The 27,796-nt window shown below is 35.8% G+C and overlaps 2 protein-coding genes across 2 annotated transcripts; both read right to left on the bottom strand.

Annotated features, from left to right (window-relative positions):
• Positions 1-5,613: 5,613 nt before the first annotated feature.
• LOC127807694 (cytochrome P450 81Q32-like) lies at positions 5,614-10,661 on the bottom strand. Its single transcript, XM_052345732.1, has 2 exons — positions 6,540-10,661; positions 5,614-6,424 (listed from the first exon to the last, which is right to left on the bottom strand). Exons 1-2 carry the CDS (start codon positions 7,377-7,379, stop codon positions 5,765-5,767), a joined length of 1,500 nt encoding a protein of 499 aa, XP_052201692.1. The 5' UTR covers positions 7,380-10,661; the 3' UTR covers positions 5,614-5,764.
• On the bottom strand, positions 5,765-7,379 carry LOC127808587 (cytochrome P450 81Q32-like). The gene is made up of 2 exons (XM_052347161.1): positions 6,540-7,379; positions 5,765-6,424 (listed from the first exon to the last, which is right to left on the bottom strand). The coding sequence occupies exons 1-2, from the start codon at positions 7,377-7,379 to the stop codon at positions 5,765-5,767; spliced, it is 1,500 nt and encodes a 499-aa protein (XP_052203121.1).
• Positions 10,662-27,796: the final 17,135 nt, after the last annotated feature.

The following is a 27,796-nucleotide window of genomic DNA, read 5'->3' as shown; positions in this document are numbered from 1 at the left end:
TGGGGGTCACTAGGGGGCCGCCACCCTCGAGGGCCATTCGGTGGGCGTGGACAAGGCGTAGCCTCTCACGCCTAGCCATGTACCCCCCACGCAAAACCTCGTTGCGTGCCACGCGACAGCCTGGCAAGGGGCCCCACAAGCAAAGCCTCAGGGTAAGGCACCCCCGAGTGATAGCCACTCAGGGAGCTGCGCCTTAGCGCGTGCAGCCGCTCATAGCGTGCTCACGCGCACGACCCCGTGCACCCGCAACCCCACGCGCCTCACATGTGTGCACGCACACTTGGTTACCAGCGCTCGCCTTCTCTTGCGCTCGTGTCATTACCCTCGCACACCTCTAAATGACCAAAGTACCATGATCGTCTCTAAGTGCCTACACGTCCACACTCTTGCATTTTTTAGAGAATCGATCAAAACTACCCTCGCGAGATTAGGTCAAAGCCCCTATAAGATTCTTGTCGAGAAGATCAAACCACTCGACACATGGCTGCCCCTCCCATTGCTATAAATAAGGGGTCTTTTCCCCTCATTCAATATGTAATCTCTCTCACTTACATCTCCTTCTTGCATTCAATTACTCTGTATTTTTTAGAGAATAACTTAAGCATTGAAGGGTCTACACAAGGATCTCATCCACCCCTCCTAACCAATCTTCTTTTTTGGATAGGTTATCCATCGCTCTCATCCTAGTCGAGAGACTCATCCATCATTATTGTTACTCTTGGAAGACTTATTCATCGTTGTTACTACCCCCGAGAGAGTCATTCATCTCTCAAGGGAGTCATCTATCCCCCGAGTGAGTCATTCATTGCTCAGATACGTCACACGTGAGTCATCCATCGCTTGGATAAATCATACGTGGGGTCATCCATTAGCAATTTTTCATCTAAAAAATCTATTATTATAACCATGCAACAACAACTAGCAAATCAAAACTTTCTAAAACTAATTTTTCATGTAACATGAAAAAACCACAAAGAAAGGGTTCATAGGTGAAACTCAATAGCAAATTAGTGTAAAGGATATGTTTAAAGAATATTTTTTATGTAATTGTTGAATTAAATTAATTAATTTATTTAATTTAACATAATAACATTATTAAAAATAATTAGTCACGTTTTATAAAAAAATTAATAATTACTCTCATAATTTTTTATTTTTTTTATAAAATGTTATTTTAATTAATTTTTTAACTAAATGGTAGTTTAAAATTAAGAATAGAAAATATTTTATTTTTAAGTCATGTTATTTTTTTATTTTAAATTATTTTTATATTGTCATCATGTATTTTTAATTTAAGTTAATGAAAATATTATTATTTTTTATTATATTATTAAATTTTTATATTAGAAATATTTTTTTCTATCAAATAATTATTGAAATAAATTTTTTTATATATATAAACAATTTTATTATATATGATATTTATAAAATATATTCAACATTGATTTGATTGGAGGTGTCGCTGTCCTCAACATTGGTTTTTTCTCTGACCAAAATACTAAGGTTGCTTACAGAATCTACCATCTTCAATTCAAAACTGATTGATTTGACTGGAGGTGTCGCTGTCCACTGAGTGAGTTGGCCTATTATATTGGGAAAAGTTCACTTATCATGGTTTTAACGTTAAAATCTGAATCTTCAATATCCAATCTCCCATCTCCCATCTCTCTATTATATTATTATTATCTAAAAATTCAATTTCTTCGTTAATTCACAAGTCAAACTCCCGCCTCCCTCTCAACATTAACTAAAATAAAATAATTTTTTTATAAAATATTTTACAATTTAAAATGTTCAATAAGGATGGTGTCACCTAATCATGACCATTCTGCAAAAATCAGTGATGATGCAGAGCTGATCACCTTTTTCTGTCTCGAACTAAGTACCTGTAAAAAGGGTAGGGACTTACTTCCCGTGATCCCTCCGACGCTCAAATCAGTTCACGAATTTTCGAGAAGTATAATAGTAATGGAATAGTAAAAGAGTCCATCAGAAGTCAGATCCTCCATACCTGTAGAGGTTGTCATCTATTTATAGATGTCTCGTGACCTTTCCAATAGGAGATAAGATACCTTTTAAAAACAAATGCTAATCCACTTTCCATGGGGAAAAAAGATAACATTCACTAATGGAGATAATTCTTGGAATGTTGGAGATATTCTTGGTTGACTGAATCTTCCTCTCTATCTCTTCCAGTTCAAAATCATAATAAAGATTATAAAGATTAGTGGAGCTCCTAAGACTTGACATGTGGCGATCGCCCATTGGCCTTTACTAACACACATGGCTCCAAGTTAATAGTAACCTCTAGGGGTAGCACAGTAAAATTGCCCCCTATAAATATTCCCTCATCACTTGCCCCCCACTCCTTGAGCTGATCAAGCGAGGAGTTTGAGCAACTGAAGGAGTAGTTATCATTGTTTTTTTGAGCCTCTGTAAAAAAGTTCTACTAAAAGTTGGGTTAGCAGTCTCGAATGCTGAATTTGCTTTTCAAGTCTCCCAATGCCCCTTTCACTCTTCCCATGCAAAAGGTGATTAGGTCGCTCGAGGTGATAGAGATGTTCGGGGATTTTCCTATAGTAGAAAGGGGTCAGCTCTTAAATTAGTACATATATATATTTTTTTATTGTTATTTTTGGCCTAGGGCCGAGGCTATGCTGGTCGAGGCCGCATTCCTTATCTTCGGGGGCCACTGGTCGAGGTTGTGGTGGCCGAGGTCGCGTGCCTTATCTTCGGGGCCGCTGGCCGAGGCTGCTTGCCTCGTCTTCGGGGGCCGTTGGCCGAGGCTGCTTGCCTCGTCTTCAGAGTCCGCTGGCCGAGGCTATGGTGGCCGAGGCTGCGTGCCTTGCCTTCGGGGCCGTTGGCTGAGGCTATGGTGGCCGAGACTGTGTTGGCCGAGGTTTCCTTCTTTCGGTTGCTTTTCAGAGCTCATAAAATCTTGGCCCTTAACCATCTAGGTGTACTAGGATAAGCTCTACTATCCATTTGAGACAGCTTTTTCAGGTAGCGCTGCTTGCTTAGCGAGAATTTTAATCCTTCGACTTTCGTTGGAGGTTTTTTCCGAACCGATGGGGGGTTACATCGAACCTTCTTTTTGTTTTGGGAGTGATTCCTAGAATTGATTCCTTAATCATTAGGGGTGGTCCCCTTTTAACCTTCATTTGGCGGAGGTTCGTAGCCTCCGAACTGATACCTTTTGGTCTTCATTTGGCGAAGGTTCGTAGCCTTCGAACTGGTGCCTTAATTAGTAGGGGTGGTCCCCTTTGGTCTTCATGTGGCGGAGGTTAGTAGCCTCCGAACTGGTGCCTTAATTAGTAGGGGTGGTTCCCTTTGAGTCGTTCATGTTTTCTAGTTAGGGGTTCAAGGCCCTGCGATGATCACATTTGATCCTTTCATCTTGAGTGTTTGGGGGTTCGAGGCCCTACGAGGATCACATTTGATCCTTTCATCTTGAGTGTTCGGGGGTTCGAGGCCCCCCGAGGATCATATCTGATCCTTTATTTTTCAGTGTTCGGGGGTTTGGGGCCCCCCGAGGATCACATCTGATCCTTTACTCTTGCGTTGTTGAGGCCTTTCGGACCTTCGATTTTCATGCGCACATGTTGGCTTGGATTGTAGTTGATGACGGGATTTCAAATAATATCCTTATTTTATTTTCGTGGTTCGGTGAAATGCCTACGTCCGCAATTAAAGAATAATAATATTTTGTTTTCGCGGTTCGGCATAACGCCTACATCTGCAATTAAAGAATAACAAATATTTTATTTTCGCGGTTCGGCGTAACGCCTACATCCGCAATTAAAAAATAACAAATATTTTGTTTTCGCGGTTCGGCGTAATGCCTACGTCTGCAATTAAAGAGAGTATTTTATTTTGTCTTCGCGGTTCGGTCTTGATGCCTACATCCGCAATAGCCATCTCTACTGTCTTGTCATGCAAAGATGCATCCTACTAGCCATTGGCCATCTGTTTGAGTGTTCGGGGCTAGCCCAATTTGGCCATAGCAGTCATGGAATAAAACCCTTATGGGTAGAGAGAGATGTTATGCTCATTGGAAAAGCCCTTTATTGACGTTGTAGCCCAAGAGATAGGCCAGAAAAATATAATATATACGATATGAACAAAATCAAGCTTCATGATCTTGAGGTTTTTGACCTCAACAAGTACAATAAGCAACGATGATAGACAAACACATAGATTCAATGGATTAGAAAAATATAGAATTTACCATCGCCGCGTATGTGGCTGCACGATGCTATCGCAAAATCAGTTGCCGAAACCGGAGTGTACATGGCCATTCCTAGAGGGAATTCCACCATTTTTTAACAGCTTGATTCAAAGTAAGTTCTTACCTGAAGCAGACTCTGATTGACACTTGGTCTAATGGTCCTATTGGATGCTTTAGCTTTAGGGATGCCAGTGGCTGCAACTATAATTTTGCGGAGAAGGAAACAAAAAACTACAGCAAAATTAGCAGTACTTTGCTGCCGTGGAACTTCATCCATTGATCCTGCTTGTCTTTTTCCCCAGCCTCTAGAAGGTTTTATCCTAACATAAAGCCACATAAGATGGCAAAATCAAGCCACATAGGATCTATAAAATAAGATGAACATCTTCTTTCTCTTGGATTACCGCTCCCAATTTCTTCTCCCATTGTTTTCCAGAAGCCGTTAATGATATAACATAAGAGCAAAACTTATGGGAAAACGGCAAAAAACGACACACAATAATTGATCTTTACACACATAAATTAATAGTTGATACGATAATGCCTCTAGCTATCTTTTCTCCTTCTATGCAACAGTGATCAGTGCATAAATATTAAACCAGGGAGCATACCGTTAATGAGATCACATACGTGAAACTTTTTCTTTCCCACTCGATCTGATTGTGCTTCGTGTGGCTTGATATTATACTTGGCAGACAGAAAGAAAAACGAGGGCCCCACGGTGGACGCCAATTGATGATGTAGAGCCGATCACCTTCTTCTGTCTCGAACCAAGTACCTGCAAAAAGAGTGGGGACTTACTTCCCGTGATCCTTCCGATGCTCAAGTCAGTTCACGAATTTTCAAGAAGTATAATAGTAATGGAAGATAGTAAAAGAGTCCCTTAAGAGTCAGATCCTTCATACCTGTAGAGGTTGCCCTCTATTTATAGATGTCCCGTGGCCTTTCCAATAGGAGATAAGATACCTTTCAAAAACAGATGCTGATCCGCTTTCCATGGGGAGAAAAGATAACATTCACTAATGGAGATAATTCTTGGAATGTTGGAGATATTCTTGGTTGACTGAATCTTCCTCTCTATCTCTTCCAGTTCAAAATTATAATAAAGATTATAAAGATAAGTGGAGCTCCTAAAACTTGACATGTGGCGATCGCCCATTGACCTTTACTAGCACACATGGCTCCAAGTTAATAGTAACCTCTAGGGGTAGCACAGTAAAATTGCCCCTTATAAATATTCCCTCATCAATCAGTAGGTGCGTTGCTTCCATGCCCCCCCAATAAAAACCACTCTATAAGTCAATATTAATTAGAAAATGGCAGGCAGCAACACCACATATCTAACAAATGTGTGCCTGATGATACAAGTCAATTGACATATATAGTTTGTGGTTCTATTCCAATAATTTTTTAATATAATAATGAAGTTATAAATTATTATAGACAATTCAAAACTGCACAAATTAAGCTCACCAAGTGTGTGTGCATTCATTATGCATTTCAAAAATAATTCAAACTGAAATTGAAGGCCAAGTGCTACTCCAAAACAGCTGAACTGAGGGGAACTGGTGAGAGGAGATTGGCCAGTATGGCACGAGGCTTGCACTTAGCCATCAACGGCCGAGACCTGGTCAAGCCGAGTCCAGTCACTCCTGTGGCTTCACTCATATCAACCATTTCCTGGCTCGCCCTTTCCCAGTCAAAGCACTGAATCAGCGATCCCAATGCCAAGCCGACCATCCGCCGAGCCAAGCCTTCCCCGGGGCAGCACCTTCTGCCTGACCCAAATGGCATCAACTTCAACCCGTCCCCGGATTCTGCTCTCTCCGGCCCTTCGAATCTCTGCGGCATAAACTTCTCGGGCTCCGCCCAGATCCTCGGGTCGTTTTGTACGGCCCACATGTTCACCAGTAGCATGGTGCCCCGTGGGATGTTGTAGCCTCCTATGGTGCAGTCGTCGCAGGAATCGTTAGGCACGAGGAGCGGACTCGCTGGGTGCATCCGCATTGTCTCGTTTATGATGCAGCGGAGATAGGGCAGACCTGCCACGTCCGATTCGCAAATCAGACTGTCATGACCCACGAATGTATCGATTTCGGACTGTGCCTTCCGTAAAGACTCCGGATTGTTCAGAAGAAGTGAAAGCCCCCACTCCATGATCCCAGCTGTAGTATCGGTTTCAGTAGCTAATACAACCTGCGCATGCAGACAAATTCCATAACTATTAATTATACGATCCGTCAGATTTGTTTTTCTTAAATTCAAGTGGAACAAATTGATGAATTAATTAAGTTTGAGATTGACTTCTTACAGTCATCATGCCTCTAATCACTTCATCCGTGTAACATGTGGGATTCAGTCGTTGCAGTGACAGCAATAACTCCACCAGCGTCTTCCTTCCGTCCGCCTCTGAGTCCCCGCCATTGCCGGCGGCCATTCGTCTTCTGTGGTCTTCTATCAGTTCCTGCATAAACCCATCTCTCTTCGCCTGCGACCTCTTCGGTGCAACCCAGCTCAGCACCGGCGCCACGCTCGACGCGCCGCCTATTCCGAACATGTCCCCCGCCATCTTCCGGAACCGCTTCGCCTCCTCCTCCTCCGCCGTGTTTTCGTCGTAATACCTCTTTCCGGCTATTATACTGGTCATTACGTTAATCATCAACTCGTAGAACACAGTTTTCATATTCACCGCCTGGATCGGAGGGTTCAAGCGGAGCCGCTGGAGCATTAACCACACTTCATCGGCGAGTATGCTGAAGACGGTCCGGAGGTTGGGGGCCGCGAAGATTTCAAGGGCGGGGATCGGGCGGAGGTTCCGCCAGTTGTTACCCAAGAGCTTCCCGGCCAGGAGCTGAGGGCGGTTGGCGAATATGACGTTGCTCTTGGTGAAGCATTCTTCGGCCGCTGAAGGGGAAGACACCAAGAGGACCGTCCGTGATAGGAACTGGAGAAGGAGAATTGGGCCATCGCGGGCGGAGAGATCAGCTAAGCTCCGGTGGAGGGGTTGTCGGAAGAGGTGACGGTGGCCGACAAGAGGGAGGGTGGGGAAAGGCCTTGGTGGGAAACGGCGGAGCTTGCGGAGAATGGATTGGACCACCACCGAAATCAGCAATACTGCAACTATTGCAGCGCAGCAATACAGTATCGCCATGCTTAATTGAGGAAGAAATGGATTAATGGGGAATTAAGGAATTAAGAAGGGTCACGGTTGTTTGTATTCGGACGTTGCTCTGCTCCGGTCAAAGATTACAATTTCCTTCTTTTCATTTTACTTAATCATTGTATTGTATATATATCCTTGACGTATGTTCCGGGAGGAAAGAACCTTTATGAGTTCAGTAATTGCCACGCATAATTTGAAGTCGAAGTCACCACGTATTTGGATAAGGAAATGTCACGTGTTCTCAAAATTAGTCAGAGAGGGACCCCCCCTCGAGTAGAATTACCTTTAGATCCATCGCGAGCATAGAAAAGCCCAAGTGGACACTTCTTGGGGCTCATTTTACATTGTTTGTAAATAAGAATTAACTCCTACACCCCGCCATGATTATTATGACAACGGCAATTTACTTTATATTAACTCATTTTCTTCTTAATAACTTGATCTTAGGGTTCTTTCAAGAGACCAAAAAAACCCACTTTTGTAAATGCCCGGTTCAAAACAGACCTCCGTGATTAGTTCAACATCATCAATCTTGATCATTAACATAGTATTTTTAAAAATGCTATTTCATGGGCCCTGAGGCAACCGCCTCATGGGCCTCATGAAAGGTCCAGCCCTGGACAGATCGAGCAACAGCACTAGAATGAAGAATAATGCTAGTAGAACGAGCAGCACAGCACTAGTGAGATGATCAACACCAACAGGAGAACCGAAATTCTTGCCACTTCGAGCGTGAGCAACGCCACTCAAAATGGGAAGCCTCTATCTAGTTCTTTCTCCTCTCGAGAGGTGAGACTTCGTAAAAGAAGCGACTTCGACTCTTCTAAAAGGAGATTGTTTGAGCTAAAGAAGACGACTAAGGAGCCTCAATCCACAGGACCAAGCCAACCGCCGAACTGAGTCATCGTGACCAAGGTGCCCTTGAACAAGTTCCGTAATCCGGCTATCAAGCTTTATGATGGAACCACTGACGCTATCGACCACGTGGAATATTTTTCCTCTCCCATGCTCGTCCAGGCGACCACTAAGGAGAAAAAGTCCAAACAAATTACAGAACTATAGATGGAAAATCGTAGGGTAAGAGTCCAAGACAAATTGGACTCCGCTAATACTTGGAAGGAGCTCGATGCGCTTTACTCTCTTAAACAATAGCAGAACAGAGGTGCTGATGGCCATTATTGAGGATAAAGACTTATCTTAGGAGGCCCTATCCCATGAAGACATCAGCTTATAAAAGGAACCAAAATAAATATTGTCGTTTCAATCATGATCACGAGCATGATATAAAAAGTGCCAGCAACTTTATACAGAGATCCAGACGCTAATCAATCAGGGGTTTCTTAGCAACTTTGTGGCTAGGGTAAGGAAGGCGAACATCCTTAAAGGACCGAGCTAAACACAAGAAGAAGAAGCCCTTACGAGCCACGAGGCTATTCCCAAGATAGTGATAGATCCCCATCTCCCCCATGAAATGAAGAAAAACAACTGGTGGATGAGCAGCAACAACTGCTTATCCTTTATACCTCAGCTAGATGTCATTACAAATGAAGAAGGCTATGCAATCAAGCAAAACTGATCTGTTGCACGTGTTGAGCAACATATGTTGATGTGACAACAGATCATTGGGGTGAAACTCAATTGAGTCTCACCCTCATAATTAGGGGTCCACACCCCTAATGATCCGCTGCCATAACAGCGTCGGACAATAGATCAGGACTTTGCAATCAAGAAACATGACAATATCAAAGAAAGAACTGCCTAGACCAACCAATCAATTATCAAGACTAGATAATTTGGCAAAGGAAACAATGTTAGAATTTAGAAACTTTATAAGAAATTAAGGGTTCATTTCATAACATTTTTTAAGTTTTTTTTTTTTTTTTTTTTTTTTGAAACAAATAAAAAATTTGAATTTTTTTAAAAAATAATTGCATCCTCCTATACTATCATGCAATTAATATTATAACACTTGCATTATTATGGTATTATTATGATGGCATTACTCTAGTATCGTTATCATATTATTAGTATTTCATATTAAGTTTAGTAATTATAATATCAATGTTGCAAGATTAAATACTATAATATATTATTCAAGATATTACTAACAGTATATTGTTAATGGTAGTAACTCATTATTACTTAATATTATAGTATAATGTTATGAGATTAATATATTAACAGATTAATGGGATTTATTAATACTACAATAATAATAACTATTACTGTTATGTACCATAGTGACAATGGCACAATTAAAACTAAAATTATCAATAACACAAGTAATACTACAATAATATTGATAGATACTAACACAAATACAACCAACATTGCTTTCAATAGCAGAATTAATAATGAAAGTTATAATAATAGTATCAAAAACATCAATCAACGCAATCCATTCATTGTGATTGATGATATTAATTGTGATTGGTGGATATGTATTTTGGACTCAAACAGGGACACAACATTTTTATTTTTATTTTTATTTATTTGGGATGTCTGTACTTTGCTCGACTAATCCCTAAGAACGAATGACCTTCCCTCTAATATACTCCCGAATAAATTCGGATACGAACACAATTTATACACATTTAAAGCTTAACATCCGGTGCAATCCACGCCAGACTTGCCTTTTAATGTTATTGCCAGTAAAATTTTTAAGTGTTTTACCACTATACTATATCCGTGGAACCACCACATTTTATTTTGTCTGACTAGGATGGAACTAAAAGAGGAACTGGGTCCAGTGGGACTCCTCCTTGAAGCTTACCACCATCCTTTGCCTAAAACCAACAGAAAGCAAGAAAGACGAAGAAAATCCTAATGTTATGGACTTCAAGCAACGACCCTTTCCTTCCTTGAGATGCATTAATCCATCCCCCCCCCCCCCTACCTACCCTTCTAAGTTCCACAATGGAATACTCAATATCCATAACTAAACTAAACAAATTGACAAATAAATGGTGATCTAACTAATTTGTGTCAATTTCAAAAATCAAAAGAGAAATATATGAAGAAGAACGGACACAATATTAGGGATTATTGTTGTGTCAGGCCACCGTCCACGACGGATTTAGACGATCGGAACTGACCATCAGACTCCCCTCATGCCATTGACCGACATACCCAAGAATCAGTCGGATCAAATGGATGGATTTTGGTAGATCTAAGTTTTAATTTTCAAAATTACCCAAATTGTTGTATATGTGTGTCTATATATCTATGTATCTAGCAGGAAACAGAGGGTCATCGAAGAAGAACCTTACCAGAAAGATTGTGGTTTGAGGCGGCGGTGATGGTGAGCGATGGTGGCAGAGCCAGAGGTAGGTGGTGGCGCTGACAGTGCGGTGCCGATGGAGACAGTGGTGGTGATGGTGATGGAAGGCAGCTCGAGATGGCGGTGGCGGCTTCGGCTGGGGCGGACACCGTCGCTGGCTCGGACGTCGAACGAGATAGAGACTCGGTGGTTTTGTTGCAGCAGCGTCGGCGGTCGATGCCCGCCAACGGATGGATGAAAATTCCCTTTATTCCTGGGGGGGTCTCAAGTCCGTGTCGGAACCCGATTTCGGTTGGGTTAGGTTAGGCCCGCATACCCTTTTTGTAGGATTGAGCTGGTTGTTCCCGAACCCGCTTCATATTAATTTTTCTTTTTAAAAAAATTGAAACCATTTATTTACATATTGGTCGTTATAAAAATTTGATCCCTTAAAATTTTTATTTTTGAAAAATTCTAAATTATCTCAATTTTTGGGTCACCATTTAATTTAATGTAACATGAAATTGAAAATATATATATATATATATAAAGAGAGATGAGAATACTTTTCTAATTAATTAGTGTAAAACCCGTCCGATGCATAGAAAATATAATTAAAATAGATATATAAATTTAAAAATAAAAAATTAAACTTGTTATTTTAAATAATTATAACAGAATCAATAAATATATATATTTTTTATTTTAATACTCAATTTTTTATCAAAATTTAAGTTTAATTAATTATTCACTATTTAATGAGCTAATAGATAACGTTCTTAAATCAATATACCGTTATTCAATGTGCTAAAGAATAATTAACACATTAAGTAGATTGTCACATTTTTTCACTTGTCATTTTATAAGATTTTTGGCACTTAACATTCTCAATGTCAATGACCTCTCCAATTATATCTTTAACAAAAATAAAAAAAATTATCAATTATAAAGGCATAAATAATTGTATAATCAACTTTATACTTACTAAATAATGCATGTTCGTCAAATTCAACTACACTCAAAATATTAGCAAATGACTTAAAAGATAAAATTTTGTATTAAAAAACTTTCATCTATAGCATCTACAACAATAGTATTTGATATTAAGTTTAGTTTGTACTTGTGACTTATAGTCTTGATAGGGATAACCCGTGCCTGAAGACACGGTGCAACTAAAAAAAATCGAATATTAAATTTGAACGCGAAATAATCAAGCACTGAACTCGAACATGTACTAAACTAAAAGCCTAAACTCACTTATATCACGTATTTGAAGACAATGTATATAATTCTTAAACACAAAATTATCAAAAAATGAATATAAACATGCCTAAAGATATGATGTAAATAATGTTAAAATTAAAATACACTGTGTAAAGGTGCAAAATAGATGTATCTTTAGAATAGAGGCACGTGTATTTAAATAAAAGGCATGGTGGTACGGTGTAAATAATATTAAGAGTGGAGGGAGGCGGCCATCAATAGCGAGCCGGGGGGGTTGGTGGCGGCCATCAGCAACCGGTAAGGGGGCGTTGGCGGTCGTCATGAGGCTGCTACTGTTGATGGCCGCCCCTCCGCACCGTTGATGGTCGCTTCCCCCCTTCATGGTCGCAAACACACACACATACACATGTAGACATATACATATTCTCACACACACTGTTAATATTACTTACACCGTGCCTTTAGGCACGGTGTAAGTATATATACAATGTTCAAATGACTTTTAGGCTTACCTCACGAATATGAATAGTATTAAGGTCACGCTCATCGCGAATAACAACATTAATATTTCTTTTTTAAAGAAATCGAACCTATACATATAAACACTTTAGAGTGATAAATAAAACTTTATACACAAAATAAAAAAATTAGTAAACAGAATTGATATTAGTGTAAGTTTCCATCCACCTATAAAGTATGAGAAAAAAGATATTTTATTAAAAGAAAAAAAATTAAGAGATGTACTTAAATTTACATGAAGAAAAAAAAAATTTACTTGACCAAAAATAGTGATATTGTCCATAACTGTTGTATTTCAACCTAAAGATGTTTGGTTATATAATAAGAGTTAATATGGATTTCATTGGCAATGAAATGTTATTTCCAAATCAGTTGCTATCAAATCAAATTATATAAAATTTAATATTTTATTTAAATAAATAACTGCGATTGATAGAAAATATTTAATGGGTTACAATCAAGAGGAAAAAAAGAAATATAAACCAAAATGATAAAAGGTCAACCCAATCTTTAGAATAGATGTATCTTTAGAATAAATGATAAAATTAAAATCGAAACACAATTTTATAAAAATGAAATTAAAACCAAAATCAAAATTTAGTATGAATAATTATCACTTGCAAAGTCCAAATATAGAGGCAAGTAAAGTAATATACACACATATACATTCACCAGAATTTTTTAAAATACAACATAGAATATTATACTCCCTTAAAATGGTGCAAAAAGAAAACATAATAATGTTACACATAAATGTTAAAACGATTCATTTTTTTTTAGAATCACACAACACATACATTTGAATGATACATTTTTTTTTTTTTTTTTGAGTGTGAGTTTAACAAATCACCCTTATTTTTTTTTAAAATTTTTTCAAACAAACAATCCCTTCCCTCTCAAACAAATTTTTTAGAGAGATCCACAACAAATTACCCTCACTCTCACAACAACTGTCGTCACTGCCATTAACTACAACACATGGGTAAGAACAATTTAAGTAAAATGACATAATGTGAAAAATTAACACATGATACTTTTAAATACTTTTAAGAATAGTTTAATTAAAAATAAAATAGCATTTAAAAAGTAAAATAGCATTTACTTTTAAATACTTTTAAGAATAGTCTCTGATGCTGTGTATTCACAATTAATGTGAAATTAACATTTAGATTGAAGTTTTCCATTTTGATTAGCCATTGATATTGGATTAAGTGGGCTATGGGCAAATTGGGCTTGATGTTATTAAGGTATAATAATAATAATTTTATTTTAAACATAATTTTAAATTTAAAATCAAAAAATAAAGAAATTGTCCTACATAAATTATGAGTGTTATTTTGGTATTTATTTTTTTTATTTTATAAAGAGATTGTTTTTAGTTATTTAGAATTAAGAGTATCAGAATATAAATTTAATTAAAACTAAAATTATATTACATGAAATAAAGATAAAAAAAATTCAACATTAAAATTATAAATTAAATATAAAAAAAATTAGAATTAAGAGCATCATGTATATCAGTGTCATACTCATTCTAATTTTTTGTATGATCTCTCAAATTTGATTAAGAATTTACGTGCTACATTTAATTAATAATTTTCAAGACTATAGAAATATATATAAGTTAAATTTAATTTATAATATATTCTGAATAAAATTGAATCAAGAACTACAAAAATATATATTATTTGAACTATCAATATATACCAATATATATTATAAATCTTAATATATTAATTTAACCAATCCCTGAAATAATTCAAACATAATCAAATTGAATCATATATTACATGCGCACAGTGAGTAATACACACACACAGTGAGCATCACGTAATAAAATATACATAGTAAGTAATACACACACACAATGAGCTTCAGGCATACACACACATAGTGAGATATACATACACACACAGGTCAACACTATCATCGTCCCCACCTCGATTTCACATCCCTCACTGTAACTCCGTCAACCCAAATTTGAATCCAAATAACCTCAATAAAGTCAAGCCACACATATATAAATCGATTTGAAGATGACACGAAAGTGGATTTCAGAATCTCCGACTCCATCTTAAAGAAATACACTGTAAAAAAAAAAAAGGCAACTTACTGTAGGAGTGGTGGCCGGGGGGGGGCGAAGGTGGTCCGAGCGATGTTGGCAGGGGGCGACAGCCATCGTCAACCACGTCCAACCACCGTCGCCATTTGAATCGTTGCCCTCCTCATCACCCCCGTCCGTCGCTTTCGACAGCCATCACTCTAGGTCCATTCTTCTTCTCTATCAAGCCCTCCTGCATCGTGGCAGCTCAGTCTTCTTCCTATAACTCACCCGTCAGTTAGCATCGAGTGCCACCGACTGCCATGATTTCTCAATCATTGGCCCCCCTACTTTACTTCCTCCTCTGTTTTTTGTTGACCCCTGCTGCCAATGACCTCATATAGCTTCTCATTCGCTAACTGAACGTCTTCGTTGTCCATCGCTGCAAGCCTCTGTCGATTGCTTCCAGCGGTTGTTTTCAAATTAGGAGAGGCAGTATGGCCGATAGGGGGCGACGGCGATGGGGCTGAGCGGCGGCGCGGTGGGGGGCAACAGCGATTGAGCAGCTGCTGGTGGGGCGGCGACGATGGCGTGGGTGGGTGACTGTGAGAGAGAGAAAGAGAAAGGGAGAAAAAGAGGTGATGAGTGGGTGTGTTAGCAGGTTGGGTGTGTGTGCGTGTGTTAGCGGGTTGGGCAGAGTGTGTGCATGAGGTGAGGGAAGATGGGATGGTTTTGGGGGGGAAAAAGAATTGATGTCAACCATTTATTGATCTCAACCATCCAAAAAATATCCCCATCACATTTGTCTCTCAATTTCAAAAACCATCTTCGCTTATTATATATATATATATATTATTGTGTATAATATTTTATAACATATTATAGCAACTAATTCTCTTTCACCCATCATCATAATAAAATATTATAGCAACCAATTCTCTTTCACCCATCATCAATTGTCGGTCGCCACTACAATCGACTCCACTGTTCGGCTTTCAACTCTACAGCCACTTGAGCGTTGGTTGCAGAGAACTCGATGGCTATGACTGTAGGAAGAGACCTTTGAAGTAAAGAAGGAGCTGAAAGAAAAAACTGAAAGAGAAGTGACTGTATCTGCATGTGTGTCTGCCCACTTGTCTCTCTAATAGTGATTATGATGCCTGTGAGGTGAGGGAGGATGGGATGGTTTTGGAGGAAACAAAACATGTTGGGTATTTGATCTCAGCCATTGATAAATGTTTGAAACTCATATCAGTCATAGAATCAAAATGTATCTCTCGTACATTTTGAACATTTTCAAAAACTATTTTGCCAAATTACCCCCACCCCTAAAACTTTTTCTCCCTTTTCTGAACATTTTCAAGAAACGTTCCCCCTCCCAAATCTCTCTGACAATCTCACTGCTCCAAGAAATCCCCACCTCCCTCTCGCTCCCCCTATCCTTCTCGTGAAAAGAGAATGCATTTTAGATGCAAGCTTTTCTGGCGTTTTGGATCAGTTGTTATTTTGGGTGAAATAATTTAGATTTTTTTATAATTTTTTTATTTTTAAAAATATTTTTTTAAAAAGTATAAAAATATATTTTTATTATTTTAAAAAACTTTAAACGAAAATAATTTAAAAACAATAAACAGAGCGCAACTTAATTTTTTTAACATTTTCTTGAGATAATTGAAGGTGTACAATTGACTACCTAACAAATACTTTGTAAATAGTAAGTAAACATCTAATATAATTATTTTTAAACATTTTTGTATATTTATTTCATATCCTGTGATGCACGCAAATGTCTTGGAAGATCACATTTCTCTCATAAATGTTGGCAGCTTATTTCACACAACAGTTGGCCTTCTCCTTATTATTACTAATAGGCCCACTGAATTCCTTTATTTCATACCCGAGAACTTCATCATTTCAATTTCACATGCCTGGAGAGCAGCAGGTGGTGGCAACAGTAGTAGACCATGGCGCGGCAAGGCCGCACGGACACCGTTTCATGCCCCAAGCCTGCTCCCATAGAGAATCAAACCCGAGACCTGCCTTGCGCATGCGTAGCCACCAGGGTACCTCCAGATACATATCTGCAATAATTAAATATATACTAATCCAGATTCCAGTTTCTTACATTTAAACCCAACAAATTTCACAATTTTTGATTCCCTTTCCCATTTAAAATATAATAAATTTAATTTCTTCAATTAAATTTTTTAAAATCATAAATTTTTAAAAAAGAGAAGGGGGAAGAGGCAGCTGGAACAAAAAAGGGAGGAGGCGACGACAACGACAGTGGCAGTGTAGCGGCCATGGCATCATTCGACGTCGCCGATCACGCGAGTGCATGGGTATACTTGGTTGATCGATTCTCCATGGTCGTTGCCCAAAGCTTCTTCGATCGGTCCCGCCTCAATGTTGGTTTCGTGTTTGAAATGGCCGATCCCAACTCTCTCTGTCACTGAAAATATGTTCTTGAGCATTGTTCATCGATTTAGGTCTCCGAGTAAAAGAGAGAGAGATCATAAAGGTTGGGTCAATGGTGAGAGCGAGGAAGCAGATATGGAGGAGGTTGATCGACGTCGCCGGCAAACATAGGAGACGTGGGTGTTCTCCGGCCATGGCAGTGGCTGTTCGCTTGGTGATGTTGCCGGTTATGGGTCACATGATGGGTCTTTTCTTCTCCGTCGTGGGTCTCTGTGGGCGCGATTTGTGGGTGTTCTCCGTTGTGAGTATTCTCTTCATGGCCTTCCTCATGAGTCGCGACCTATTGCCTTCTTCATTGTCTTGGATGGTTGGTCAGAGATGAAAGGTCGTTTGCCATGTTCGCTGGGTGTCTGCCATGGCTGATCATTTTAAAGCTTTCCTGTAAGCACCCCCGCTCGGATATCCCCAACCACCCGGACTACCTGAACGGGAGCACCTACGGGAGGAGAAAAGTAATAAACACAGAGACAAAAACCACCCCGGCATGCATACTCAAAGATGAGAGCAACGGAAGCGAAGAAAAACACATGCATGCACTACGGGTACCCCGCTAACACAGCGGTCACAAGATAAATAAACAAACACAAACTCCTGTGCCGAAATACACAAGACTCGAGAAAACACCTGGCACAGAAGAAAATAATAGAGTAGACCCTACACAATCATCAGAGTTGACAGGGATTGACGAGACTGCCTGTACACCACACCGACTCTGCCGTTAAAGCTGACTCCCTTGCCATGGCCCACGCCGCCACTACCTGGAATGATGGAAAGCAAGATGAGTCGAGAGACTCAGCAAGCATAAGGAAGAAAATGCTGAAGGCTACACAAAACCAGAAATCTCACCCCAGAATAAACCCCCAGGCACACACAAGCCATGAGACGCTACAACACAACAGCTCAATAGCATCATAAAATAAAAGCACATACCGGTCCTTGGGGCCCACATAAGACACTTGGCACCCAAGTCCCATACCAACCTGCCGCTGCCCTGAAAGGCAACAAATATCTCCACAAACCTGCGCGCGCTGTCCCAGGCCGGTACTCCCGTCACCTGTATCCGTCGGTACTCCCGACAACCGAGCCATAGGCTCCCTCGGAACGGTACTCCCGTCCGAGAACTAAATACTATCAGTATCCATGCAATGCACATAAAAATGCAATGGCGTAGTGAGCATCAACGTGATACAAGGCGCCCATACATCCAGGCATCAGGCCATGCTCCGCCCACATAGTAAACCACACGCCATGCATATGCTCGCGCTGGATGCAACCTAACCAAACTAGAATGTCCGTGTCCAAGCATTCTCAATAAATGGATATCCCAATATGCATCCCGTACCCATGTGCATATCAAATCATGAACAGTAATACAATGTATCTAATCATGCAGTAAATCACATACCGGCAGAGCTAGTCAGCAATGCCCGGCACCGGTCAACGGTCAGTGACTAGGGGTGTCCACCCGACGGTCCACATCAGGGCCATACCATAGTCTACCCCAACGTCACCAACAACCGACCCCTGCCCCACTGCTCGATAGCTCTAACCGAACCACAAATAAATCTGAGAAAAACTGTAAGTAAACCTAATAAAATCGTAAATAAACCCTCATGTCTAGGAACCTAGTCCCCAAACTGGTTCAGCATCATTCCCAAAAGGAGTGGGGGCGGTACAAACCCCCATAAGCTCACAACAAACAAAACTCTAGAAGTCTCGGATTTAATTTAAATTAAAACAAATGAATAATAGTTCAACTAATAAGGCAATGTACCGAATTAAAGTAAGGGAGGTGATAAAATACAGGAAATCACGGGGTCTTTCACGGGAATTAAAGAACACGAGAAGAGGGTTAGGAGCTTGCCTTTACACGACCGTTTCCTCCATTTCTTGCATTCCCGCTGCGAAGTAAAATGTTTAAAAACGTTTGATAACAATTAATAAAACCCGAGACTCACATTAATTAAATCTAATCGTATAATATAATTAATTTAGCCATCTAAATCCCACATAGGCACCTCGTAAATAAAATCCCAATAAATCTCATATTTCTTTTAAATTAAATCATGCCCAAAACATTCCTAATTCGTATAATTAATACGCAAAATCAAACCGAATTAAGGGAAGACAAGGGATTCACCAAATGGAAATAGATCGCAAGGGTAGAGGAGAACTTGCCTCGCTTGAGCTGATTACAGCGTTTCCATGCTTAAACATCACCAAATTAATACACGCTGTAAATTAGATTAAACTCCCAAAATTAATAAAATTGAGCCCAAAATTAAATTTCAACCGTAGAGAATGTATAACACATAATTATTTACTTACCTGATTAATTAAATCACGATTAAACGTAATTTAATCTTCAATTTTTCTCTAAAAAATGACCCTCGCGCGCGCTGCTTCTTCTTCATTTTTCTTCCTCTGGTTCTGTCTCAAATTTGGCCGAAATCGGCCTTAAAATCGCAGCAAAAATGCTGCTTTAACGCGAGGCAAATGGGCGGCCCACAGCGCGCCACGTGGCGCGCCCAGCAGCTGCACATGGCTGCCACCGCCTTGCCCAAAACGACGCCGTTTTGGGCAAGGATTTTGGCTGAAAAATCAGCCAAAATTCTCCAGCGCGCGCGCACACCCGAGGGGGCTCGAACCCGCGACCTCACCCAGCACACGAGCACTCGCGACCGCCCGCGCTAGCCGACTCCTTTAACCATATAATGCCTTCACTTATATTTAAGGTGATTTGCGGCCACTTCGGCAAATCACATTTCAGCCCCCAGAACTTTCATTATTGGCACACACACCCCAGACTCCAATTTCCTTTATTGCACTTACACTCGAAAACTTTCAAAAATCCATTAAATTAATTTATTTTTTCTTATATCTCCAAATTCCCAAATAAATTAATAATTTCCATAAATGCAAGAATTAATAATTATCTTATTTACTTATTTTCTCAAAATAACATAAGTAAATATTTTCTCTTAATTTCTCTAATACTCCAAAATGACATCAAATGCCAAAATTATTAATCATTATTTATTTCTCAAATTTTCGGGATATTACATTTCCTCTCCCTTTGTGTTCGCCGTGGCCATTTTCTCCCCGTGTGTTCGCCATGGTAATGGTCGTCGTAGTGGGTTCGATGTGGCCGATCGGTTGAGTCATTTTTCTCGGCCATGGGTCGATTCTCATCGTAGCTATGGCCGATGGTGCTTGCAAAGTTGAGGGCCATAGCATTGCAATCTCCAGCGATGATGGGTGACGAGGCGAATAGTGATAATGGAGGAAAAAATGACCAGTGGTGGGCAAAGATGGAGTATGAGTGTGTGCGCGCGCGCATATGGAGGATGGGATGGTTTTGGGGGGGAAAACAAATTGATCTCAACCATTGATATTCTTCAAACCTCATCTCAACCATTGAAAAAATATCCCCTCACATCTGTGTTATATAATTCAAAAACCTTCTTGCTTTATTATATTGATATTTCATATTGTTGTATCTAAGTATAAAATTAGACATAAAACATAATTGTCCATCACAAATCAATATTTTGAAAAATCAAACCAACTAACGCTTGATTGTTGTATGAATCCTTTCACCCTATAAATGTGATGGCAAAATCTATATAAATAATTAACAATAAATTTATTAAGAAAAAAAAATGTTCATCCATGAAAATCATCTCAATGGAAATATTATAAGTTTTTTACCTATCTTCAAAGCATAAAATCTCCCAAAGTCTTACAACTCGAACATTTAACGTCCATATTTTGAAAAGTTACTTTAAAAATGCTATTATTAAATTGTACAACATTATATAAAATGAAAAATTTTGACATGAACTTTCTATTTATACACAAAAGCTATTACATTTGAACAATAAATCATTAAATATTTATATTAAATTAAATGTAGTGATTAATTAATTATTAAAATAAACTAATTTATTATATTATATATTTATTTATAAATTATAATTATAAATATAAATTAAAACTCCTAAACGTAAGGAAGTAAGAGTTTTTTAATGCTAATTAAAAATTATCTTAAAATTTTTAATTTATGCAATGATAACAAAACATTGAAAATATAAATTTTAACTTATTTTCTTTCACAATGCATTAATTTTCTTCCATGGTATTGAAAATATGATATATTAAATTTTAATTAGTATTGAAAAATCCATGCACTATTCTTGAATATGTGATATCTTAAATCTTAATTAGCATTGAAAAACTCATGCATTAAATTAAAAGTAATGATTAATTAATTATTAAAGTAAAACTATTTATTATATTATATATTTATTTATAAATTTATAATAAATATAAATATAAATTAAAACTCCTAAATGTGAGGAAGCATGGGTTTTCCAATGCTAATTAAAAATTCTCTTAAAATTTTTTATTTTTTATCTTAAAATTTAATTTTACAATGATAACAAAACTTTAAAGATATAGATTTTGACTTATTTGTTTTTTACTATGCATTAATTTTCTTCCATAGTCTTAAAAATGTAATATCTTACATCCTAATTAGTATTGAAAAACCCATGCATTAGTATTGAAAATATTATATATGAATTTTGATTTCTTTCATAGTCTTGAAAATGTGATACCTTAAATATTAATTAGCATTAAAAAACCTAAGGTATCATATTTTTAAGACTGTAATATAGTTATTAAATTAATAATTAATTAATCACTACTTTTGATTTGATACAAGTTTTTGAAGGACAAAATTCACTATTGATTGTCACTTGACAAAATATATTGGCAAACTATCACACTTTAATATATTATATAGGATTTAAAAATAACATTCTATACGAATGAACGATTTTTTATGATTTAATTAATAGTTTAAGTTGTTTATTCATATTTTAAATAAATAATATTTATTTTTAATTGATTGATGGATTTATTGATGAGATGATATGACATAAAATATTTATTTTTGATTAATTAATAGTATTGAAAAACCTTTGCAAATTTAATACAAATTTTAGAGACAAAAAATAGTTTGGTAGATTAATTTTTTGAGGGAAAAAATATTTGTAAACTATTATAATTTATTTAATATATTAAATAAAAAAGATAAGATTTTACACAAAAGGTTAATTTTTTATAACTTAATTAATAGTTTAAGTTGTTTATTCATATTTATCAGAAATAATATTTATTTTTAATTGATTGAGGGATTAAATGATGAGAATATATGACATAAAATATTTATTTTTGATTAATTAATAGCATTGGAAAACCCATGTAAATTTTAGAGGCAACTTTTTGGAGGAAAACTGTATGTAAGAAGTTTGCTACTTTATATATTAAGATAATTGTAGGAATTTAAAATATTAATTATTAATTATCTGATTAATAATGATAGTAAATAATTAATGTAATTGCATAGAAGTTACTAGGCTAATTATCCCAAAATGTGTAACTGCTTGGAAGTCTGAAGGTCACATTGAAAACTAAATGATGTCTCATTTTAATAACAGTATAAATTTAAAATATTAATTATCTGATTATTCCAGTTGATTAATAATGGTAGTAAATAATTAATGTAATGGCATAAAAGCTGTATCCAACTAATTAGTGAGTATTTCAAAAAAATTGCGTATACCTTTTAAATGAAATGTTATTTTAAATAATAACAATATAAAATTTAAATATTAATTTATTTCTTGAAAAAGAAACAAAAATTAAACCAATAAAAAAACAAATGAGCAAATAAAAAAAAAACTGTGAAACTATTGGACGTGAGAGTTATGGGTGTGTTTACTTTTCTAGTGTTTTAACTTCATATGGAGCATATTTTTGTTATGTTTTCATTTGAATAACAATATAAATTTAAAATATTAATTATTTGATTAATAATAAGAGTGAATAATTAATTTAATTGCATAAAGGCTGTAATTAAATTAATTTTATTTGATTATCCCAAAATGTGTGACTGTTAGGAAGTGTGAAAGTTATATTAAAAACTAAATGATGTCTCATTTTAATAACAACATAAATTTAAAATATTAATTGTCTAATTATTTCAGCTGATTAATAATGGTAGTAAATAATTAATGTAATGGCATAGAAATTGCTATTACATTAATTATTATTCCAGCTGATTAGTGATTATCCAAAAAAATTATATATACCTTTTAAATATTAATTTATTTCTTAAAAAGAAAAAAAATAGAAGCTAATTTTGGGCGAAAAAGTTTTGTGCAGCTACCCTTCTACTTTAATATATATTAAGATAATTGTAGGAATTTAAAATATTAATTATTAATTATTTGATTAATAATGATAGTGAACAATTAATGTAATTGCATAGAAGTTGCCTAACTGATTATCCCAAAATGTGTAACTGTTTGGAAGTCTTAAGGTCATATTGAAAACCAAATGATGTCTCATTTTAATATCAGTATAAATTTAAAATATTAATTGTCTGATTATTCAAGCTGATTAATAATGATAATGAATAATTAATATAATGGCATAGAAGTTGCATCCAGCTAATTAGTGAGTATCTCAAAAAAATTGCGTATACCTTTTAAATGAAATGATATTTTAAATAATAAAAATAAAAAATTTAAATATTAATTTATTTCTTGAAAAAGAAACAAAAATTAAACCAATAAAAAAAACAAATGAAAAAAAAAAAAACAGTAAAGCTATTGGACGTGAGAGTTATGGGTGTGTTTACTTTTCTAGTGCTTTAATTTCATATGGAGCATATTTTGTTATGTTTTCATTTTAATAACAATATAAATTTAAAATATTAATTATTTGATTAATAATGAGAGTGAATAATTAATTTAATTGCACAAAGAATGTAATTAAATTAATTTTATTTGATTATCCCAAAATGTATGACGGTTAGAAAGTGTGAAAGTCATATTAAAAACTAAATGATGTCTCATTTTAATAATAGCATAAATTTAAAATGTTAATTGTCTAATTATTTCAGCTGATTAATAATGGTATAGAAATGTCATTATATTAATTATTATTCCAGCTGATTAGTGATTATCCCCCAAAAATTATATATACCTTTTAAATATTAATTTATTTCTTAAAAGAAAAAAAAATAGAAACTAATTTTGGACAGAAAAGTTTTGTACAACTACTCTTCTACTTTAATATATATTAAGATTGGGCCCAGATTTGATAGATCCAATTCCGATTCATTAAATCTCGACTTTGGTATTCTATGTAATTTTGTTTACAGAGATCTGGGTTCAGCATATATATGTACTAAATAAGACTATAAAAGCGAGCACGCGCGTATATAGATCCCTATTATATATACTATAAAACACTTCCTATTATCTTCTCTATTTCATTATTTATTTATTAATAAACTTTAATTATATTTATTTTACTTTACACAAATCAATAATCAAACACATAAATACACATAATCAAATACATAAATTAATAATTAAATATACAAAATAATCATATACATACATACATACATACATACATACATACAACATACATACATATAATCAATAATCAAATACACAAATCAATAACTAAATTTACAAATACATAATATCACTCATCCAATACACAAATAAATAAAAATAAAGAAAAATTTTTACGAACCAATCTAGACGAGCCGAAAAATTCGCAAATCAATTCGGACAATAAACAACAATCTGAGAGTGGGGGCACCGTCGCTGGTTGTTTTGCTCATCACCGTTGCCGCTACTATTGCTCATCACTGGTCACTATTCTTGCCTATTTTCGCTACTCGTTGCTCGTACAATGTTGATGGCCGTTGTGGAAGGGGGAGATGACGATGATGTCTTTACAAATTTCGATCACCACAGTTGGCGATACTTTTAAGCTTTGCTAGATTTTGGGCAATTGAGATTTGGCTTGGTAAGTTGCGTTGGAGGCCTGATTTTAGGGTTGGTTCCTTATATTTGACTTGGCAAATTGAAATAGAAAATTCATTGGAAATAGCCTAAGTTCCTACCAATTACGTAGTATTGATACCTTTTAAAATTAAATGAATTATATATTTATAAATATTTATATATTTACATAAATATATTTATACAAAATATAATAAAAATTATATAAATATATTATTTTATTAAATTAAAATATATGCATCTAATAAATTATAGATGTAACATATTATATATTTATATTATAGGCTCCTAAAAACATAAATGGTTCCAAGTCTAGATCTAGTGTTGCCACCCAAATTTGACATGCTTATAGATCTAATAGAGAGCACCACACGTGGTTTTTTAAATCCTAATAGTTATTGAATTATATAAATTTATCCTATGTCTTTTTCACTTTTATTTTGTTTTCTTTTTAATAATAATCATCTTTCTTTTTTTATAAATAATAATTAACAAAAAATAAAACCTTGGTATTTTATGTATTTAATTTGTTATCACTCACTTATATATAAAGATGATATATAATTTTAGACCATATAACCTCGGAAAGTAGATTCTTTAACATGGTAGTATATTAATATAATGTTATATATACTATGTAATATGTATAGTAGATTGATATTAGTATATAACTTACTAACAGATGATATTGACATAAACAATATAATATCAATATATTGTATATTATTATGAGAAATATGACAACATTTCATAATGAAATTATCAATACATCTTAATAAATAATATATATTTAAAAATTAAAATAAACCAATTAGGGCTTAGCCTTACCCAGAATGGGCTTCTTACTGGGTTTTCACAAACAAGGCCCGCCAATGGATCTATGGTTTTATTTGCTAGGCTAGCTCATCACTTTAACTAATTAATCTTAATTAATATTTTTTTTATGAATCATAAAGAAATAACTCTTACATGTTATTTCTATTGCTAAATCTATCTCTAAATGGAGACAAAAAATTGAATATATATATATATATATTACTAAATTTGTCAAAAAATTAATTAACCATACACATTTATATTTTTTAATTTAAACTAATTTTGCAATGAAAATATTTCCATCTCTAAATCCATATTTAGAGACCTCATTTTTTTGAAATATTAATTCACCATACAAAAATATTTTTGTCCTTAAATCTGTCAAAAAAATAATTCATATATAAATTTTTATTTTTTATTTTTGATTTAGTGACGATTTTTTACTATAGACAAAAATATTTATATTAATAAATTCATCTCTATTAGTGATGGAATAATTTCAATTACTAAAAATTATCTTTATTAGTGATGTTGAGGAAGAAGCAAGTTAGGGATCCGAGTGAAGTCACTCGTGAACTTTTCGATACTTAAGTCAACTTCTAAATAATATTTGAGAGTAAAGAGAAATAATTTGGATACTAACATCAAAGTACCTCTTTTTATTTATAGAGAGAGAAGAGACTAACAAGTGACATAAGACCTACAATTTTTAATGGCATATCGAAGATGAGTTTAACTGATTGAAGCACAGCATTTTGCCTTATTAGGCTGCAAGGGCACGTGGGCATAGGTCTCTCAGTGTCTCCAAGGGGTCACTCGGTGTGCGTAAGGGTCTTTCAGTATGCACAGCAGCCCGAGGATCACTCGATCGCACACTCGCAAGAGGGTCACTCAGTCTTGTGCACCCAAGATTAGTTGAGAAATCGAGAGATTCTCTCAATTGCACGCATGCGTGGCCATGTGATCGAGGGAGTCTCTCGATCTGCGCAGCCTCCTGTGCGCACCTTGCTGCACTTTGTGTGCTTGCCTGTTGCATGCTTTTGCCCCTGTACTTACTTACGCCCTGCTATGGCTTTCGTGCCTCGAGTTCCTCTTAACCATTCAAACCTTTTTTCTTCAACACTTGATTTTGCCTTGTGATGGGTTTATCCAATGTACAATGGGCCCATTTTACCATACTTGGGCTCCTTGTTGTGCATAACAATTGCTTTTCATTCTTTTCTCTAGGTTTCTAGTGGAAAAAATAACTATTAAGTTGCCTTTTCTTATAGACTTTTCTCGAGGGTCTTTCCGATCTTTTTTGTCATAGAAATTTTCCATTTCTCTTCTGCTTTTTGAAGCCTTACTCTACAAGAAAGTTAGTATATTATGACAAAAATAATTGTGATGGATTAAATTTTGTCACGAAAAATATCATTTTTTGTGACAAAATTGAGTTTTTTTATGTCAAATTCAAAAAGTGAGTAAAATTATCACAAATAATATTTTGATATAATATTTTATCATAATAGGGTACATTTGTCCGAATTAATTATACATAAATCACACATCAATTCCAACACTTCAATGTTGGTAATGGGACCAAGGAAATACACCATCGCATGACTTATAAGGTGATGGCTAATTTACCACAAATGTTTAGCACTCCATTTCTGGGTTACTCATAAGGTCCCTTGGTCCCATTGCCAACATGATAGCAAACTTGCTCTTATGTTGAAAGAACACCAAGATCCACCACAAATAAGCACAATTAAAGAATAGGTGATTATTCCTCTCTGCCATTGCCTTGTATTAAAAAACACTTGTTGGGAAAAGAGACATATAGGTTGAAGTAATTCAAAGTGGATAACCTTTTTCAAATGGGCAACCAAAAAATGAACGCATAGACAAGACACTTGAATTCAGGAGTGAATCTAGGGGGGTCGGCATGGGATGAAGTCCTGTCGGTCTCACCCCCTGTGTATGTATATATATATATATATATATATAATCAATAACCAAATAGGTTCATTACTCCTATTGTTCTATTCATGAGTGGATCTGGAGAGGACTAGCACAGGCTTCAGTCCCTCCCAACTTTAACTTTTGGATATGTCCTTGATATGTCATCAAATATGAGGATTTATCAAATTTCATTAGAATTACCTTTTTCTAGTACCAAGGATAATTATAAGGC

Source organism: Diospyros lotus, chromosome 8 (genome assembly GCF_014633365.1).
Source record: "Diospyros lotus cultivar Yz01 chromosome 8, ASM1463336v1, whole genome shotgun sequence".
Lineage (NCBI taxonomy): Eukaryota > Viridiplantae > Streptophyta > Magnoliopsida > Ericales > Ebenaceae > Diospyros > Diospyros lotus.
This window is presented reverse-complemented; position numbering and strand designations above follow the sequence as displayed.

Excerpts from the sequence above, each read along its gene's own strand:
- LOC127807694 (XM_052345732.1), bottom strand. The coding sequence starts at position 7,379 with ATGGCGATACTGTATTGCTGCGCTGCAATAGTTGCAGTATTGCTGATT. Across the intron at positions 6,425-6,539 it reads TGATTAGAGGCATGATGACT|GTTGTATTAGCTACTGAAAC; the intron begins GTAAGAAGTCAA and ends CTGCATGCGCAG.
- LOC127808587 (XM_052347161.1), bottom strand. The coding sequence starts at position 7,379 with ATGGCGATACTGTATTGCTGCGCTGCAATAGTTGCAGTATTGCTGATT. Across the intron at positions 6,425-6,539 it reads TGATTAGAGGCATGATGACT|GTTGTATTAGCTACTGAAAC; the intron begins GTAAGAAGTCAA and ends CTGCATGCGCAG.